Source organism: Chelonoidis abingdonii, chromosome 3 (genome assembly GCF_003597395.2).
Source record: "Chelonoidis abingdonii isolate Lonesome George chromosome 3, CheloAbing_2.0, whole genome shotgun sequence".
Taxonomy (NCBI): domain Eukaryota; kingdom Metazoa; phylum Chordata; order Testudines; family Testudinidae; genus Chelonoidis; species Chelonoidis abingdonii.
The window spans coordinates 32,889,242-32,906,659 of NC_133771.1; the positions used below are offsets into that span (position 1 = coordinate 32,889,242).

Sequence of the window (17,418 nt, forward strand, 5' to 3'; positions counted from 1 at the left end):
TCATTTTATCTCACTAAAAAGTCAGTGTTTCTTATTCCTACACTCTTTATTACTTCATCACACAAATGGGGGGGGGAGTAACTGCCATGGTAGCCCAGGAGGGGTGTGGGAGGAAGGACGCAATGGCACCCCCTAGAATGGCATGCAGCTCATCACTCCTGCGGGATATCTGGGGCTCTGACCCAGCGCGGCTGTGCTCTCTGGTTCTCTAGTAGACTTGCCCCATATTCTAGGTAGGACTGACTCTATTTTTAGACAAAACAAAGAAGGGAATGATCTGGGGAGTCATTCACAGTTTTGTCCATGCGACCCCGGCCGACCTCAGCAAGGCCAGCCAGGAGCACCCATGACAGCAGCAGACAGTACAAAAGGATTGATAACCGTCATCGCCAATTTCTAATTGCAGACGGTGGCATAGGGCTGGTAACTGTCTCTGCTACCTTGCAAAGGTGAATGAATGCTGCTGTGTAGCACTGCAGTACCACGTCTGTCAACAGCATCCAGTACACATACAGTGACAGTGACAAAAGGCTAAACGGGATCCATGGTTGCCATGCTATGGCATCTGCCAGGGCAATCCAGGGAAAAAGGGCACAAAATGATTGTCTGCCGTTGCTTTCAAGGAGGAAGGATTGAGTGACGACATTTACCCAGAATCACCCGCGACACTTTTTGCCCCATCATGCATTGGGATCTCAACCCAGAATTCCAATGGGCAGAGGAGACTGTGGGAACTATGGGATAGCTATAGGACAGCTACGCACAGTGCAACGCTCCAGAAATCGACGCTAGCCTCGGTACATGGGCGCACACTGCTGAATTAATGTGCTTAGTGTGGCCACGTGCACTTGACTTTGTACAATCTGTTTTAAAAAACTAGTTTCTATAACATTAGAATAATCCCGTAGTGTAGACATACCCTTAGTCTCATGCTTATGGGAGTGCTTCCTGGCTTCCTGAGAAGGCCTCACTGATGGGGTAGATCCTTCCACACCAGAGTCTAACTTCACAGCAGGAGGCGCACTCCTTGCTGAATCAAGCTGATGTGCTTGGCGGAGTCCCCAGACTGGATCCGATTGAGACCTCATGGCTTTCTCCATGGTGTATTTGTGGAGATAAACTTCAAGCCTATCTTGGGTACAGCTGGGGAATGACTGGCAGATACCTCACCTTGCCACAATATGGGCTTCCCCAAAGCAGTACAGACAGTGCTGATGGTCATCACTCACTGAGAAGGATCATGGACAGGAAGCACAGGGTTTGAAGCCCAGAATCCTAAGCATGGCCCAGTACTCAAACAGGGTATAGGGGGGAGGGAGGTTCCCTATGGAAGTCTAATCTAACATTAATAGGTCTATAAAATAATAACCTGTAAAAACTATTAAAACTGTTATAACTATTTGCAAAATAGACAATTCTTATTTTATAGAAGGAAGCCGAAGCTGTGGACACTGTAGGTTCCAACCTGGACCATGTGGCAGTGAGAAGGAACTGGAGAGGCGGTCAGTACACCCACTCTTCATTCTCTCAGGCAGAGTCACAAAGTGAGCCAGGGCACATGTGTGGACCAATGGACACTACTTTCAAATGCTTTGGCTCCAGATGCATGGTGCACATGCATAACCCCCAGTGGAATACAACAGGGACTACCACGCAAAGAAGAAATAGTGTTATGTTACTGGATTACAAGAGAATCCCTAAAAAAGTAGACCTGACTTGACTTATTGTCACCAATCAGTTTACAAGAATACACTTAAACAAGGAGGAAGAACAAATCAATAGAGAAAGAGCAAATACATTCTCTTGCAATAAAATGATGGAGCAGTCAGAAAAGTGATATTGACATCACCGGAGCTGAGGAAGGATAAAGATAAAATAGTGAAAGGAATACAATAACAAGGGAAATAAGAGTTATCCAATAATTGTTCTTTCCAGATTTAAGTTCCTCTACACAAGCCTGGTATCTGTGAAGAATATTATATATTAAAAAGAAGGGGTAGAATCTGCACGTTTCTATTCAACAAACTTGAGAGCCTCGCACAATGGAAAGCCATGTGTGTCTTGGGACAATGAAGTTACAGAATGTTTACAGGAAAAAGTAAAGCAAACTGTACCCTCAGAAGTCTTGGATGCAAACAGATAGGCAGGCTGAATATTTTTGTTTAGAAGGCAATGAAAAGTTATATATTTCACAGAAATTTCAATTTTCACTATTTTAGTTTACTACATACAAACATTGTTTCAAACTAGAATTAAGCAAGCGAATAACTTCTTGCCAACATGAACTTGGGTCTATTTTCTTAGCGCGCTCTCTCCCTCTAATGTTCATAACATTAACATTTCTTGATTTTGGCTTGTTAAACATTTTGATGCAACAAACTCTCTCCCAACAAGATGACTGACTGGAATGGAGGCTTGAAATAGAGCACCTAGTTTGCTAAATGTTTTATGTTTTGATTTCCAAGTAACCAGCCAGAACTATTTTATACCATGCTAGTATAGCTTGCTGTATTTACCAAATATTTTAAAATTTAAAAGTACTTTAAAAAAATTCCAAAATTTGTTGGAATCACAATATATGTATTGGACTCAGAGTCTAACGAATATTCAGGATTAATCTCATTTCCAGTGGGATGTGACACCTGAAGTCCTAGAAGTACCAAACCTAGATGTCTTCTGCACAGATTTTCCAATTTCGTTTGAAGACATCTGGGCCTCTCCTCTTCAGGTCTTTGTACCTAGTTTGGGAGTATTCTCCCAATCGTTTCTATCAGCATTTGGGTATCTAGAAAAGTAGCTGCAATCACTTTTTAAACACTTCAATATGTGAGCATCCTAATTTTGGAAATAATGACATCTCAAAACATCTTTAAATTGAGATTAGTCCATTCCACTGAATAAGCCAACATCAGTATTGATACCAAAACCATATTAGCATTTAAGTGCACACCTACCATTTCAACACCTAAAAGCGATTTCTCACCAATCGGATGCCTCATATCAAAGAATTTTCACACCACAAAATGGTATGTCTAAGTATCTTACAGTTACTATCACTAGCTCACCTCCACCACTGCAACAATAATGGTAACTTTGTTTAGACAAGGTTCAACCACATGTTGGTGTTTCAATCATGTCATCTAAATCTACTCTGAGGAGAGCTGGATGACATTCTGGTTAGAACACAGGTAATTGCCTGGATTTCATGTGTAACTGTACAGTTATAGCAGTAGTTTGGGTTTTCTGAACCTTTTCACAGTACCTGCTTCACTCCTCAGATATTTTAAGGTTACCATTGTACCCTCCAGACATCCAATTAATCCAATACAATTCATCATCCAATAAGATGAAAGATGGAAACTTCCACTCCTTCAGAATTAATTAATGCTGCCACTTAATCAATTATAGCCTTATCTCCCTACCCCGTAAAGTAATAAATTGTATCCATGACACTTTAAGCCTTGGCAGGCTCAGGCAGCAAAAAGGGTGATTTCTGGAATGAAACATCCAGGTTTCTCACATGACACTGAAGAATTCTAGGTTGGTTCATGCAGAAACTATGTAAATAATTTTTAAATGGGGCAAGAGCAGAAGGCCATTAACTAAACTATCATTAATCAGCTGATTTTATCATTTAGTACATTGCTATAGTAATAAGAAGGGACGAAGAGCCAAACTGTTAAATCTTCTCTTCCTCTTTAAGACACATACTCTTAGGGACTGAAGGGATTTCTAGGTTCTAAGGGTAGAACTGGCAAATCTGGATGTCTGCTGGGATGATATATTGCCATCTCAAGTAGAATAAAACCAAACTAACTGTTAATCCTGAGCCAGCCATAGGGAACATGAACCCGCTGTCTCTTCTGGCTATTAACTGTGTTGCTAGAGAAGGCAAGGTTACGTTAACAATTTCCAAGAATAAAGGAAAGAAAGCATTAATTACTAAAGTATCTCCCTTTGTTTTCTTTTGCAAAAGTCTGGCAGATTCCTGCTTAGGCTTTTTGTACACAATCAACTTCAGGTTTCTTGAAAACAGAAAGGTCTCATTCATAACTCTTTGATCTAAGAACCACTCATAAATTGCTAGTTACATGGCTCAATCTGTTTCTGTCATAGTGTTTTTCATCCCTGCATGTTACATTGCAACCAGGAAGGTGTCAACAGACAATCTCCAATTGCTGATATAACACACGAGATGTCTCTGTTCTTCTTCAGCACTGAATTAGTAAATCGCTATCTTGCAACCTGCCTGTATGATTGCTAATTTCCTGAGACTTCAGATTGCTAATAATCTAGTACATTTAGGACAATGAAAGTTTGTGCATATGTATCATGCGCGTATACACACACACTCCCCATCACACAAGAAAATATTTACTCTTACAGGTAAATGATTGATAGAGCGAAAGATCCTCCATTATTGTCAGAGAACACCTGACAAGCAATAACATATAAAGTATATGGCGTCATATCATGGCATCAGCTACTGCCTCAAGATGGTTGCTTCAGAAACTGAGAAAAGCTTAGAAAGAAAACACTCTTCACTTAAATCCATGCAAGGCCACATGACTAAAAAGAATGGAGATCCCTGAATGATAGAATCATAGGGTTAGAAGGGACTGCAAGTGTCATCTAGTCTAACCCCCTGCCAAAATTCAGGACTTTTTGGATCTCTTCCAGTTTCTCTACATCCTTTCTATACATCGGAGTCCAAAACTGGACACACTACTCCAGCTGAGCCCTAACCAGCGCCGAATAAAGCAGTACTAGCATCTCCCATGACCTGCATGCTATGCCTCTATTAATGCAACCTAAAATTCCATTTGTTTTTGTTTTTTTGCAAGAGAATTGCATTGCTGCCTCATTTTGAGGTTGTGATCTATCACAACTCCCAGATCCTTCCTAGCAGTGCTGCTGCCAAGCCAGTTTCCCCCCATTCTTTATTTGTTTTGGTTTTTCTTCTCTAAGTGTAGTACCTCATATTTGTCTTTGCTGAATTTCCTTTTGTTGTCTGTAACCCAGTTCTCCAATTTATTGAGAGCCCTCTTAATTTTACCTCTGTCCTCCAAAGCACTGGCAACTCTCCCTAGCTTTGCGTATTCTGCAAACTTGATCAATATGCTCTCTAGACTTGGATGTAGGTAATTAATAAAGATATTAAACAACACTGGACCCAGAACAGATCCCTGTGGAACCCCACTTGAGACCTCCCTCCAATACGACATCATTCCATTAATAGTTATTCTTTGATTGTGGTTGTTCAGTCAATTATGTATCCGCTTAATGATAGTTCTGTCGAGTCCGCACTTCTTAGGAGACTTAGCAGAATGTCACGTGGGACTATGTTAAAAGCCTTGCTGAAGTCCAGGAATATTAAGTCCACCACCACATTCCCCCTATCAGTTACAAATCAGCTACCCTGTTAAAGAAGGAAATCAAGCTGGTTTGGCACGATTTGTTCTTGGTAAATCCATGCTGGCTGCTAGTGATTACCCCTTCAGCCTTCAGGTATTCGCAAATTCAATGTTTTATACATTGCTCTAGTGCAGTAGCTTTCCAGGTATCGTTCTCCAGCTCCTCCTTTTTAAAGACTGGCACTACATTACCCCTTCACCAGGCTTCCGAGGCCTCTCCTGTCATCCGTGAGTTTGCAAATATTATTGATTATTATTATTAGAAAAAAGTATTTTCAACTTGCATATTTAATAAAGACAAGCATCTCTGACAACTAAATTTTCTGGGAGATGGTTCATTTTTACAAATAGCTAGAAATTGAGATCATAATCAAATTTTACACAAAGATACATCAACCCTAAGAAGCATTTATTCTTTCAAAACAGCAATATTGATTGTAAAAGATATACTGGATAACCTAAAAAGCGACCCCCACTGTACCTTTTCACTGTATATTTACAGTGGCCTTGCAAAATTCTACTTGCCCATTTACCCAAGAACAAAAAAACAATGAAACATGTATTTTACTTTCCTATCAGCAAAATAAAGGGCAAATGGTAAGATTTTGTGGTTGGATTGTTAAATTCTCATGGCAATTTTGCAAGGCTGCCATAAAAAGATAGAGCCTCTAATTCAAGATGCTGCACGAGGAATCTAACTAATTCCGAACTATAAATATACAACAACATAGTTTGTTTTGTATTAGCAACCAAATACATGCATAAAGTACTATAAACAAATACTTACTGTACCATGGGAAATTGTAAGGAAACCATTTTTAACTGAGCATTTCCTTTTCTGCCATACTTTTCTGATTCTGGTTTTAAAAAAAAGACAAAGTGACTCAAGTTTATTTATAATTAGTATTAAAATTACATAGGCTCACAGGACTGCAGTTTTTTTCCAGTAATTGTCTAATGATACATACCCATCACTTTTCTTATATAGGCTACCATTTCTTTCAGTGCCATGCTCTTTGTTTCCTTGAGGCTGATGTAAACTGTAAGCTGTACTCTGACGGATCTGAGAATCCTAAAGGATAGGAAAAAAAGCACAAACATTGCTAATCCAAGACAGTCCAAATGCAGTAAATATTTTTGCCCAAATCAGAGAATAGTGTGAGCGGGTTCGTTTTTCCTGCCAGATGGAACAAAAGGAATTTAAAAAGCAGCCAGTATCATTACCCACTTCTGCTACAGCGCAAAAGGGATTCCACTGAAAAAAGAATGCAGCCTTAGTCTCAGGTTTCAGATGCATTAACTTTTCAGTGGATTCCCCACCAGACTGATAAGGGAATAGCATGTGTTGCACAACCCCAGGCTGTCAACGTGCACATTCCCACCTCCTTAGAAAGCTCTCTGCAGGTGACTTCTTACTTATTTTTTATTTGGCTTCACCACCACCACTTAGGCTCCTTTTAACCTAAATCATAAACAACAGGCTTTCCAATCTGTGCAAAAATTCCTATGTGTAAACCATCAAAGAACACTTATCTCTAGGCCCAACTGCACCTTCTCATGGAAAAGCTCATAGGAGAAAAAAGGTTCCTTCATGGAGTCTATTCCACGTTGCCCAGCTTGGGTGCCTAGATGGCACAAATCCATGGAAACCTTGACATTCCACTGGAAACATGCTTCAAGAGGCTTCCCCCCCACCCACTACTGCTAGAGCTCAGAAGGGACTCCACTGGGGGCATGACCCTTTGATGAATCAGGACCACTGAAAAGCACAACCTGCATGATTCCAAAGGGGCACTGCTTTCTACAAGTTCTTCAATTTCAGTAGCACCAGGGCATGTATCCCAATTAGTAGAAATATGCAAAAGTGATTCTTAAATCTTGTTTCAACCAAACCACAGTGAATTTTTAGTTGATTCTGGACCTTCAGCTCTGAACAAAGTAGAATCCTGGCAAAGATAGCAAGGATCATATCTTTTTTCACTCCCCTTCGGAAAAAATATGCAACAATGAGGTTGGCTGATGCTATATCAACAATAGTTCGACAGCATGGATTTGCCTATCCATAAAAAAAAAAAAAAAGCTCTCCTGTCTACCATTACAGTAAGCAATACACATCCATTTATACATGGTGGAGGATTAAAGCATGGGAGGAAAAATGGAGAAGTGAAGCTCAGCTAAATGAATCTCTGAGAATACCTAAGCATAAACCTGTTAAAAGAATAAATTGAACATCTAAGAAATAAGCCTGTTAATTTAATAAACCCCTCATTTACCAAAGAGATGACAGAGCATGTCTCAAATGTATATACATTAAGTACAGTGCTCCAAAGATTATGAATTTAGGAGGAGATCATTGTTTTATTTTTATTTTTTTAATTAGGATTATTTTTGTATAGATGTGTTTATGCCAGACTATTTTATGCAGAACTATTTGTCTGGGTATATCCAACAGCCATGCATAAAAGTGGAGCAGGGTTATGGGTTTTTTTCTCCCCCATAATTTTTTTTCCCCACTAGTAATCAAAGACTAGTGTACAAAGGTGTATCTAGCTACCCAGGTATCCCAGCTGTCAAATGACGGCAAGCATGCGTCTGTCCCGTGTGTCTCTGAGCTATCTGAGCTGTACCTTAGACATTGGCTCTTCAGTCTTGCACTGCTTTTTTGATACTTGGCCAGGAACAAATACATCAAGTCACAAACTTATCAGCAATTTTTTTTTTAAGATCTCGTGTAGTTTAAAAATAATAATCCAAAGTCATCCGCACACTGCTATTTATCTTTAGCTGTTTTAACACTGAACGTGCCATAACGCACTCTTAGTGGTAGCATTAATATATTCCATGATATTTCTCTTAAGAACTAAGATCTATTATTTAAGTGATATCTTTGTACTCAACTACTGTATATAAAAAGAGAAAACCACTGACTATAACCAACTCTGTGGTCAGTTCAACATTCTCTGCCTTGCTCAGGACTCATTGTTCCTCCTACCTGTCTTGCAACTTCCCTCCCATCGCTCTGCCCTGTCCTGAGAGCGGAAATGCTATTCTGAGAAGTTTAGAGGCACTGAAGAAGTTTAGTTTCAGCATTGTAGAGCTTTAGATCTCCCAGAAGCTGAAGTTCCCAGTTGTCCAACCTCTCCTTCCCCCGATTATCTTAAGGTTTCAGATGACCTCCAAGGTCAACAGAAAAGTATTTTGCTGCTTCTTTTTGTGGAGTACTGTCTATTCTTTTCATCTGTTTACACTCAGTTTCATGTTTTGCCAAATCAGGAACCCAATAACACAACTTTACTGTTTTCCTCAGCCAAAGAAGAAGCCACTTTAGATCATGTATATTTCTACACGTGCATTAGTACTAACAGACTATTTTTAAAACATTAGGAAAGTAAGACTAGGGGATGAGACACAGAGCTTGTTAAAATGTGGTCCAAGTCAATAGGGCCCAAAATTGTTACCATCTGATGGTTGTTCAGAGGCCTGTGACAACTAAGTTCATGGTCTCAGTCTAGTTCCTACTGGACTAGATTCCATATGACAAATCACCAATATAACTAGCATCTTTCTGGCCAGTCTCAGCATGCTTTCTCCACATGCAGAGCCCCTTCTCTTTTAGCTTTGCTTTGCTTATTCAGATGTACAGGGGTACAGATCACAGATGGCACCGCAGGACCAGACCCAGTGACTTCATGAGAAGGGGACGATGTACACCACCACTGGGAGGAAATGGGGAGTTCACTAGAGGATACAAACCAAATATAAAAAAGGGATATTGTCTTTTTTAAACATATGGCTTTTATCACAAAAAAGATCAGGACCTTTAAAAGCATGCATGACTCTGAAATTGTACCTTGTACCCTTCAGCTCTGAAGAGCAGACATGTGCAGCAATAAGTGAGTCATTTTATAACCACATATTTACAGTGAGTCACTTCTCTGACCATAACCACACTTTAGAGGAAGTAATTTATAGTGTTACAAAGACTTTCTTCTAAACCAAGCTGAACAGTATAGCAAACAAGTGACAAGCATTCTATTTATAAGTGGAACAGTAAAAACATTGTCCTGTAGGAATGTTCTGTGCCAATGGGAGAAACATCCTAGGATAATCCCATCTTCAGTTTAAGAAGTCTAACTGTCTGAATGCAATACAACCAGAAAATAATTTGCATAATAAAATGGTGGAGAACACAAATTACAACTAGCCTGCTATGCATCTTTAGTGCAGAGTTTTATTTTTAATTTATAACTATATTTCAAGAGACTTGAGAAGGGATTATTTTTATAAACACAAAGCAATGCTGTGTTAAAATGAAAGAGATGATTAACTGCATTTATATTATCAATCCATCTCCATAAACCAAAAAAGCCCAAGAAAGGTCACTGTTATCTCAAGCAACTGACCTGTCTACAGCTGTGACTGAGTGGGGTTTCAGCTAGTTATGTCAATATATACACATTGCCTGTGAGTCAAATATGTCAGTCAATTTAGACTCTTCCATTCACTTCTGACTACAACACAAAGCTCTGCTCCTCTCTTCCTGTGTTTTCTAGCATCACTCCCACTGGAGCCTTTGAGAGTTCACACCCTCTCTTCTATAATTCTTTATATTCTCCAAAGAATCCCTCAAGCTTCCCTGCCTGCAGGAACCTCTTACAGCCAGCCCTTCTGAATTCACATATGACACAGCTACCATAATCAATGGAGATTAAAAATTTATCCTACCTAGCACTGGCCCAGATAGGCCAGATTCCAGGAGAACTAGAGAGGGGTCTTTAGCTTACTGAACTCAATAAATACTACATTACAGTTACCTTCAAACCTAACTTTTTAAGAACTGAATGAATATAAAGTAATAAATTCATAGATTCCAAGGCCAGAAGGGACCATTGTGACCATCTAGTCTGACCTCCTCTATAACACAGAGAGAACTTCCCCAAAATAATTCCTAGAACACTTTTAGAAAAAACACCCAATCTTGATTTTAAAATTGTCAGTGATGGAGAATCCACCACAACCCTTAGTAAATTGTTTCAGTGGTTACTCTTACCATTAAGAATTTACACCTTATTTCCCATCTGAATTTGTCTATTCCACTTGCAGCCATTGGATCATACAAAATCTCTCTCTGCTATACCGAAGAGCCCATTCTTAAACATTTATTCCCTTTGCAGATACTTTATGGTCTGTAATCAAGTTACCCCCTTAATCCTCTCTATGTTATGCTAAATAGATTGAGCTCCTTGAGTCTATAAGGCAAGTTTTCTAATCCTTCAATCATTCTCATGGCTCTTCTCTGAATCCTCTCCCATTTATCAACATCCTTCTTGAATTGTGTGCACCAGAACTGGCAAAGTATTTCAGCAGTAGTTACATCGGTGCAAAAATGTAGAGATAAAGTAACCTCTCTACTCCTACTCAAGATTCCTCTTTATGCATCTCAGGACTGTATTAATTCTTTTGGCCAAAGCATCACACTGGGAGCTCACTTTCAGCTGATTAAACACTAGGACTCCCAAATTTTTTCCAGTCACTGCTTCCCAGGATAGTCTCCCATCCTGTAAGTATGGCCTACATTCTTTTTTCCTAGATGTATACAATTAGCCATATTAAAACACAACACAAGAACTAGAAGTCATCAAATGAAATTAATAGGCAGCAGGTTTAAAACAAACAAAAGGAAGGATTTCTTCACACAACGCACAGACAACCTGCGGAACTCTTTGCCAGAGGATGTTGTAAAGGCCATAAAAGGGTTCAAAAAAAGAACTAGATAAATTCATGGAGGATAGGTCCATCAATGGCTATTAGCCAGGATGGCCAGGAATGGTGACCCTACCCTCGGTTTGCCAGAAGCGAGGAATGGGTGACAGGAGATGGATCATTTGATGATTACCTGATCTGTTCATTCCCTATGAAGCACCTGGCATAAGCCACTGTTGGAAGACAGGATACTGGGCTAGATGGACCTTTGGTCTGACCCAGTATGGCCATTCTTACGTTCTTCTGTATGTTCTTATATATTGTGTGCTTGCACCCAGTTCACCAAACAATCCAAATAGCTCTGTATCATCTATCTGTCCTCTTCATTATTTACTGTTCCCTCACTTTTTGTGTCATAGGCAAAATTTATCATTGATGATTTTATGTTTCTTTCCAGGTCGCTGATAAAGATGTTGAGTAGAGAGGGACAAGCACTGGAACCTTTCGGACCTCACTGGAAACACATTCACTTGATTATTCCCCATGTACAACTACATTTTGAGACTTATCAGTTAGCCTTACTGATCTAATATGTTACATGTTAATTTTATATCAGTCTAGTAAATGAATTACTGGTTTCCACTCACTAGAATCCTATAGCTATGTTGTAGTCTTGTTGCTTGCTAGTTTTACTGTTAACCCTTTATAAGCAGAACCCTTTACAAGGTCAAGAGAAACCAAGACGTCATTGCACCTCAAGGTTAATATCTGAACTTATATGTATTCTACAATTTGAAAACACATTTAATGTTTTAAAAAAATAAAACTACCAAGCAAAGTAAACACACACAAGCGGAATTCATTTTCAGTGACTAATTGAAAGGAAGTTGTGCAGCAATCAAGTTTGGGGAAGTTGCATGTAAGGGAAAATGATGCACACTGTCACAACAACAGATGTTCACTGTGAATGTACGCAAAAACATAATAGGGACAATATACAACATTTCCATTAGTTCATTCATGAAATGGGTTAAACACACACACACACACACACAACCCTCTTATGTAGACCAAATCAAGCAACCGGATTTGATTTCCAACAAAAAGAAAGAATAGTCAGTTTTGAAATCTGATTTGCACTAATACATTTTCTTTCCCCGTTAAAAACCTAATATATTTTTGTGCAATTCAAAGAACACAAAGGAAAATGGAAACACCTTTTGCATACAGGCAAAACAAAAAATTTTCAAGGAAAAATCCAGTTTCTTGAAATCCATATGGAAATCATGCAACGTACTATTTATAAAAAACACTGAAACACTTACTCTCCTAGACTTCAGTCACAAAAGGTAAATGCATTTTAGGAGGGAAAAAAAAATCAGTTACAGTACAAGAAATTACACTGTAATGAATTAGACTGAACAACAGTTTGTTGTTACTATCAAAACTGACTCGTTTTCCAGTGCTTAATGTTTTTCAAATAATTATATTACTTTTAATATCCTGCAGGAAAGTGGGCATGTCTATGCATAACACAGATTAGCAAAATAAAAAAATCATGCATTGTGAAATTAGCAGAACATTTTATTTTAAAGCTATTTTTTCATGTGCACTTTTAAACCTGACAAAATACTTAACAACATAGTCCCAAAAAAATTGTATTGGTATCACTGCCTTATTACTACTTCTAAGAACATACAAGTTTGTATTTCTTTTTTTCAGTTTATAACAGTGTGCTCATCACATGCACTGGGAACATTAATACAAATACTAACAAGCACAAAAAGACACAAACTCAGAGAAACCACCTCCTCAATAGCAAATAGCAAATTCCAGAGCCAAGGTACTCTCCGTCTCCACTAACAGACTACTTATCCCCAGCTCTTGAGAACTTAAATCTGAGGACTGTTAGCAAGCGTCCTCCAGTAAGTCACAAATATCAGGCTAGTATAGGGACCTAAACCATGTGGAATTTTATACATTAAGGTTAACATCTGAAACTGCACCTTGAAACAAACTGGTATTGTCTATGGCAGGGGTTCTCAAACTGGGGGTCAGGACCCCCCAGGGGGTCATGAGGTTATTATATGGGGGGTCATGAGCTGTCAGCCTCCACCCCAAACCTCACTTTGCCTCTAGCATTTATAATGGTGTTAAATATAAAAAAAAGTGTTTTTAATTTATAAGAGGGGTGGCACTCGGAGGCTTGCTGTGTGAAAGGGGTCACAGGCACAATAGTTTGAGAACCACTGGTCTATGGAACAGAGGTATAACGGGCACGACCCAAGTAGAACAGACACCATATAGTAAAGGAAGCAGGTATATTACATATTAGCTGAGGTTTTCAAAGTGGTCTTAAAGAACAGCACAAAGTATAACACACAGTGATGGATTTGGAAGTAAAAATAGCTATGCTTGACTCGTGAGGAAGGCCATTCAGACTAATGATGAAAAAAAGCAATCAGCTACTACTGCTACCTTGGAGCCCGGCCATGGTGCAAGGATCCGGAAGAACCTCAGAACAAAAGGCAAACATAGCCCCTTCAAAGAGTTAATAAATATCTTCTCCAACCTGCAAGCATCACCTCTTTCTTGTTTGGACTGAGCTTCAGCAAACTCTTAGCCAAGAGAGTTCTAACTTGGCCAGGGGTGGAAAGTAGAGTTACCCAGCCCATCTGTGTCTAATGAAAAAGAAGCTTACACCTGTGAGCCACTACAGTTCAAAGTGTCTTACCTTCTTCACCAATGGCAACCTCAGATATACTTTAAATGAGAGATGACTGCAGAAAACTGTAGAACCCCAAATAGGAAAGCCCTCTGGACAAATGAGAAACTTTTTTTCTTAGAGCTCTCCAAGAGCTAAGCAATACAAACTTAACACCATCCACCCTTGCATATCAGTAGTATCTCACAGAAAACAATATCCAAGACTGCTGAAGGGTTTATAAGCATGACTCATAGATTCTAAGGCCAAAAGGGACCATTTTGATCATCTAGTCTGACTTCCTGCATAGCACAGGCCATAGAACTTCCCCAAACAAATATCTGTTTGAACTAGAGCATATCATTTAGAAAAATGTCCAATCTTGATTTAAAAAATTCCGAGTGATGGAACATCTACTACAATCCCTGGTAAACTGTTCCAATGATTAATTAATAGTCATTTGGCCATGACTAGAACAAGAAGCAGCACAGCATCTGTACTAAGCCCAAATGTAAAGCCAGACTGAAAGAGGTCAAGGAAGATACTAGTTATTCCACAACAACCTCCTCAATAATCTCTCCCCAAAAGAGAAGCTGAGACAGGCAAAAATCCTATACCTGTCATTTTATTTATGGACCTGTGACAGATAGGGTAATTTTCTGCATATCCTTGGAAGATCTTATTGAATTAAGTTTAAGTATCTTTGGGGTCCACTGTTTTAAATGAATTGTTTATGTATGATTATGCTGTATTCCATGGGGGGGCTGCCACAGCTCCTTTAGTAACTAAAAACAGTAGGTGCTGATTAAGGCAAATCAGCCAGGTTGTATGCCCCTCTCCTGGGTGCGCTTGTATATACTAGTCCAAACTAGATCCTCCAGAAACCAACAGACAAAGAAAGGACTTTGGGATAAATAGTTGGAATTAACATGGATTTAAGGCCTCCCTTCTGATCCTCCAAACGCACAGGACCGTCCAGCCAAGGGGGCCACAGTTCTTCAGGAATGACACCTTCCGGAGCCTGGAACTGGGGTGATCTTTGTTCAGCTTCTTAGCATATGTGTAGGTTCCTTTACTGTTTTTAAGACATTTTCTCTGTAATGTCTTCACTTAAAGAATAAATGTGCTTGCTTAGAAAGAGCTGCATGGTAACTTATAACTGCGAGCAATTATGCCTGGCATATCAAAGTACAGACATTCACCTGCTTAGGCAGTCTGGCATGCTGGAATATCACAGTGCAGGCAGGGAGGTGTGCAGCCTTGAAAAACCCTGGTCAGGAGGGAGAGAGACACAGGTCGATGCCCACGAGAGGTGATGGCTGAGGAGCCATACAGTGGGTGCCCTTGGTGGACTATGGAGAGGGGTATAGGTGCAGTTGCCCTGAACTGTGACAGATCCAACAACTACTAGAAAGAAGAAAAGTGCCACTTTGTCTAAACAAGGGAAACCAGTGATGATCTCAGCCAGTGGTAAACCCAATATTCCAGGTTAGATAATAATTAGCCACAAGAGGCATGGGTCCAAACCATAGGTTGCAGGCTGAAGCACCCTCAGTACATTTAGAACCTGACTGAGAAATCCTGGTTAAAACTCAGAAGACTGCATTTGTACTAATCAGATGAATAATTTAATTGATGGAACAGTTTAAGTGACTCAACATACTGACATCGTTGAGAGGTGAGGTATTGCAGCAGAACTTCAAGCTCTATTGTTACTGTTGTAGATGAGGCATTTGGAGGTTTGGATTTATGTTAGTTAAAAATAATCTTACTGGTATTTGAGACTACATTTACTAGATAAGCTCTTTACTGCCTGGGTCTTATTGATATCAAAGTGCTTTCATTTTCAGTTTGAGAAAGAACCATTTATCTACAGTTCATGGCACTGCCCAAACTACTCAAGTGTTTTACAATACTAGAAAGAGACAAGCAGGGAAGTCCTTTTGCAAACTCTCACTAAAAGTCTGCAAGGATTCCTTCCTTTAAAAAAAATTGCCAGAAGCACTTAACATCAGCATCAAGACAAAGATTAATAAGTTAACCAAAAACAATGAATAGATTTATATTGCTGGTATAAATAACTGTACTTGAAATACTAACATTAAATTAGAGTTGTGTTTACAACAGGTATTTCAAAGTTAAATCACCTTATATCCTCACCTCTTTCTGCTCAACTTGGAGTGCTGATTTTAAAATATCTCTAAGATGTATTAGTTGTTTCCTTTCCTCATCCTGTGCTTGTTTAATCTAGAGTACAGACACAGACATGACAGAGGTTAAAAATTAATGTGTTACTATTTATATTAACACAGTTCTTTACAGCTTGTTGCTTAACTGGTTCAGATTTCCTGACAAACAATCAACAAGAATGAAACTACAAGAGAGAAACGATAAGTTCCTTTACCCATATGCCTACAAAAAACTTGACAATGGTTTGGCTGCTGGTGTGCTGAGACCACTGCCTACCATGCTGTCTCACTGTTTACTTGTACTCCCCTGTGTGTCTGTCTCTATCTCCTTTTGTCTTATATTTTGACCGTAAGTTTTTTGGGACAGAGACTGTCTTTTTGTTCTATGTTCGTACTGTACCTACCACAATATGGTCTTCGTCCCTGACTAATACTTCTACACACTACAGCAATACAAACAACAACAGTTTTATAATCTACTCAAAGCTCTACTCAATAAGTCTGAATAAAAAGGATTAGATTTCTTTAATGAACACAAAATTTGAAAAAGCAATATGGCAGACTGCTACTTACTGTGTGAAGATCAGTTGAGAGTGTTTCAATTGAGGGCTTGAGACTTTCAACTGCTTTCAGTCCATCCTGGAAGAAACTTAAAAAAAAAAAAAAAAATCAGAAAGGAAATAGTATTGTTAGAATTTAGTATTCTGTTCTTTTCTGATAAAAAACAAACACTTTACTAAAAAAAGAGACATGGCAGAAGCTGGTAAATGTATATACACACAGACTCCATATACATCGAGGTCATAGCCATGCAACAAATTACAAAAATTCAACAAACTGCAAGGCCACAGGATACATTCATTTCATGCACTTTGGACCAATTCACCTGCAATCTGCCCACTAATCCATCTTCTTGCAAACTCATTCTAACATTCCAGCTCTCTAACACCTTTAAAAAACCCTGACATCAATTTAAAATCAACCTACTCAAAAAAATTTTCCTCTTTCTCACTGAAAATATGCAATCTCTTCCCCGGCACCCCACCCCATACACATCCTAGTTTTAGAATACTGATGGTTCTTCTGCACATAAAAACTTCATGACTTTTAATGTCCAATGTCTCAGGATCTGAGCTTTCCACAGAAAGGAAGATCCCTCAGCTTCTCAAAGGGACCCAAGCAATCGATCACTTATTGCCAAGCATTTGAGAACTATGTGTGGCCTAAATATGCATGTGCACCGACAGTTCGAATAACTATGATCATGTTCCCTTATCCCATCTACTCCAGTACTTTTTGATTAAATAAAAAACATTCTGAACATTTTTAACATTCTCATGATTAAAAAATACAGCACACACACACAGTTTGTTTACATTAAATATTACTCTGCAGTGTTTGCAATACA

General features: G+C 39.1%; 2 protein-coding genes across 3 annotated transcripts in view; one reads left to right on the top strand and one right to left on the bottom strand.

The window, feature by feature from the left end:
• ADAM17 (ADAM metallopeptidase domain 17) overlaps positions 1 to 17,418 on the top strand; it is a 443,735-nt gene that overhangs the window by 267,852 nt on the left and 158,465 nt on the right. The window lies entirely within an intron of this gene.
• Positions 1 to 17,418, bottom strand: part of ASAP2 (ArfGAP with SH3 domain, ankyrin repeat and PH domain 2) — a 192,536-nt gene that overhangs the window by 90,073 nt on the left and 85,045 nt on the right. For both annotated transcript variants that reach the window (XM_032795190.2, XM_032795188.2), the window contains exons 8-11: positions 16,584 to 16,659; positions 15,982 to 16,068; positions 6,383 to 6,486; positions 6,202 to 6,271 (exon numbers count right to left, since the gene is read on the bottom strand). In XM_032795190.2, coding sequence (XP_032651081.1) covers positions 6,202 to 6,271; positions 6,383 to 6,486; positions 15,982 to 16,068; positions 16,584 to 16,659 — 337 coding nt within the window. The remainder of the gene's footprint in view (positions 1 to 6,201; positions 6,272 to 6,382; positions 6,487 to 15,981; positions 16,069 to 16,583; positions 16,660 to 17,418) is intronic.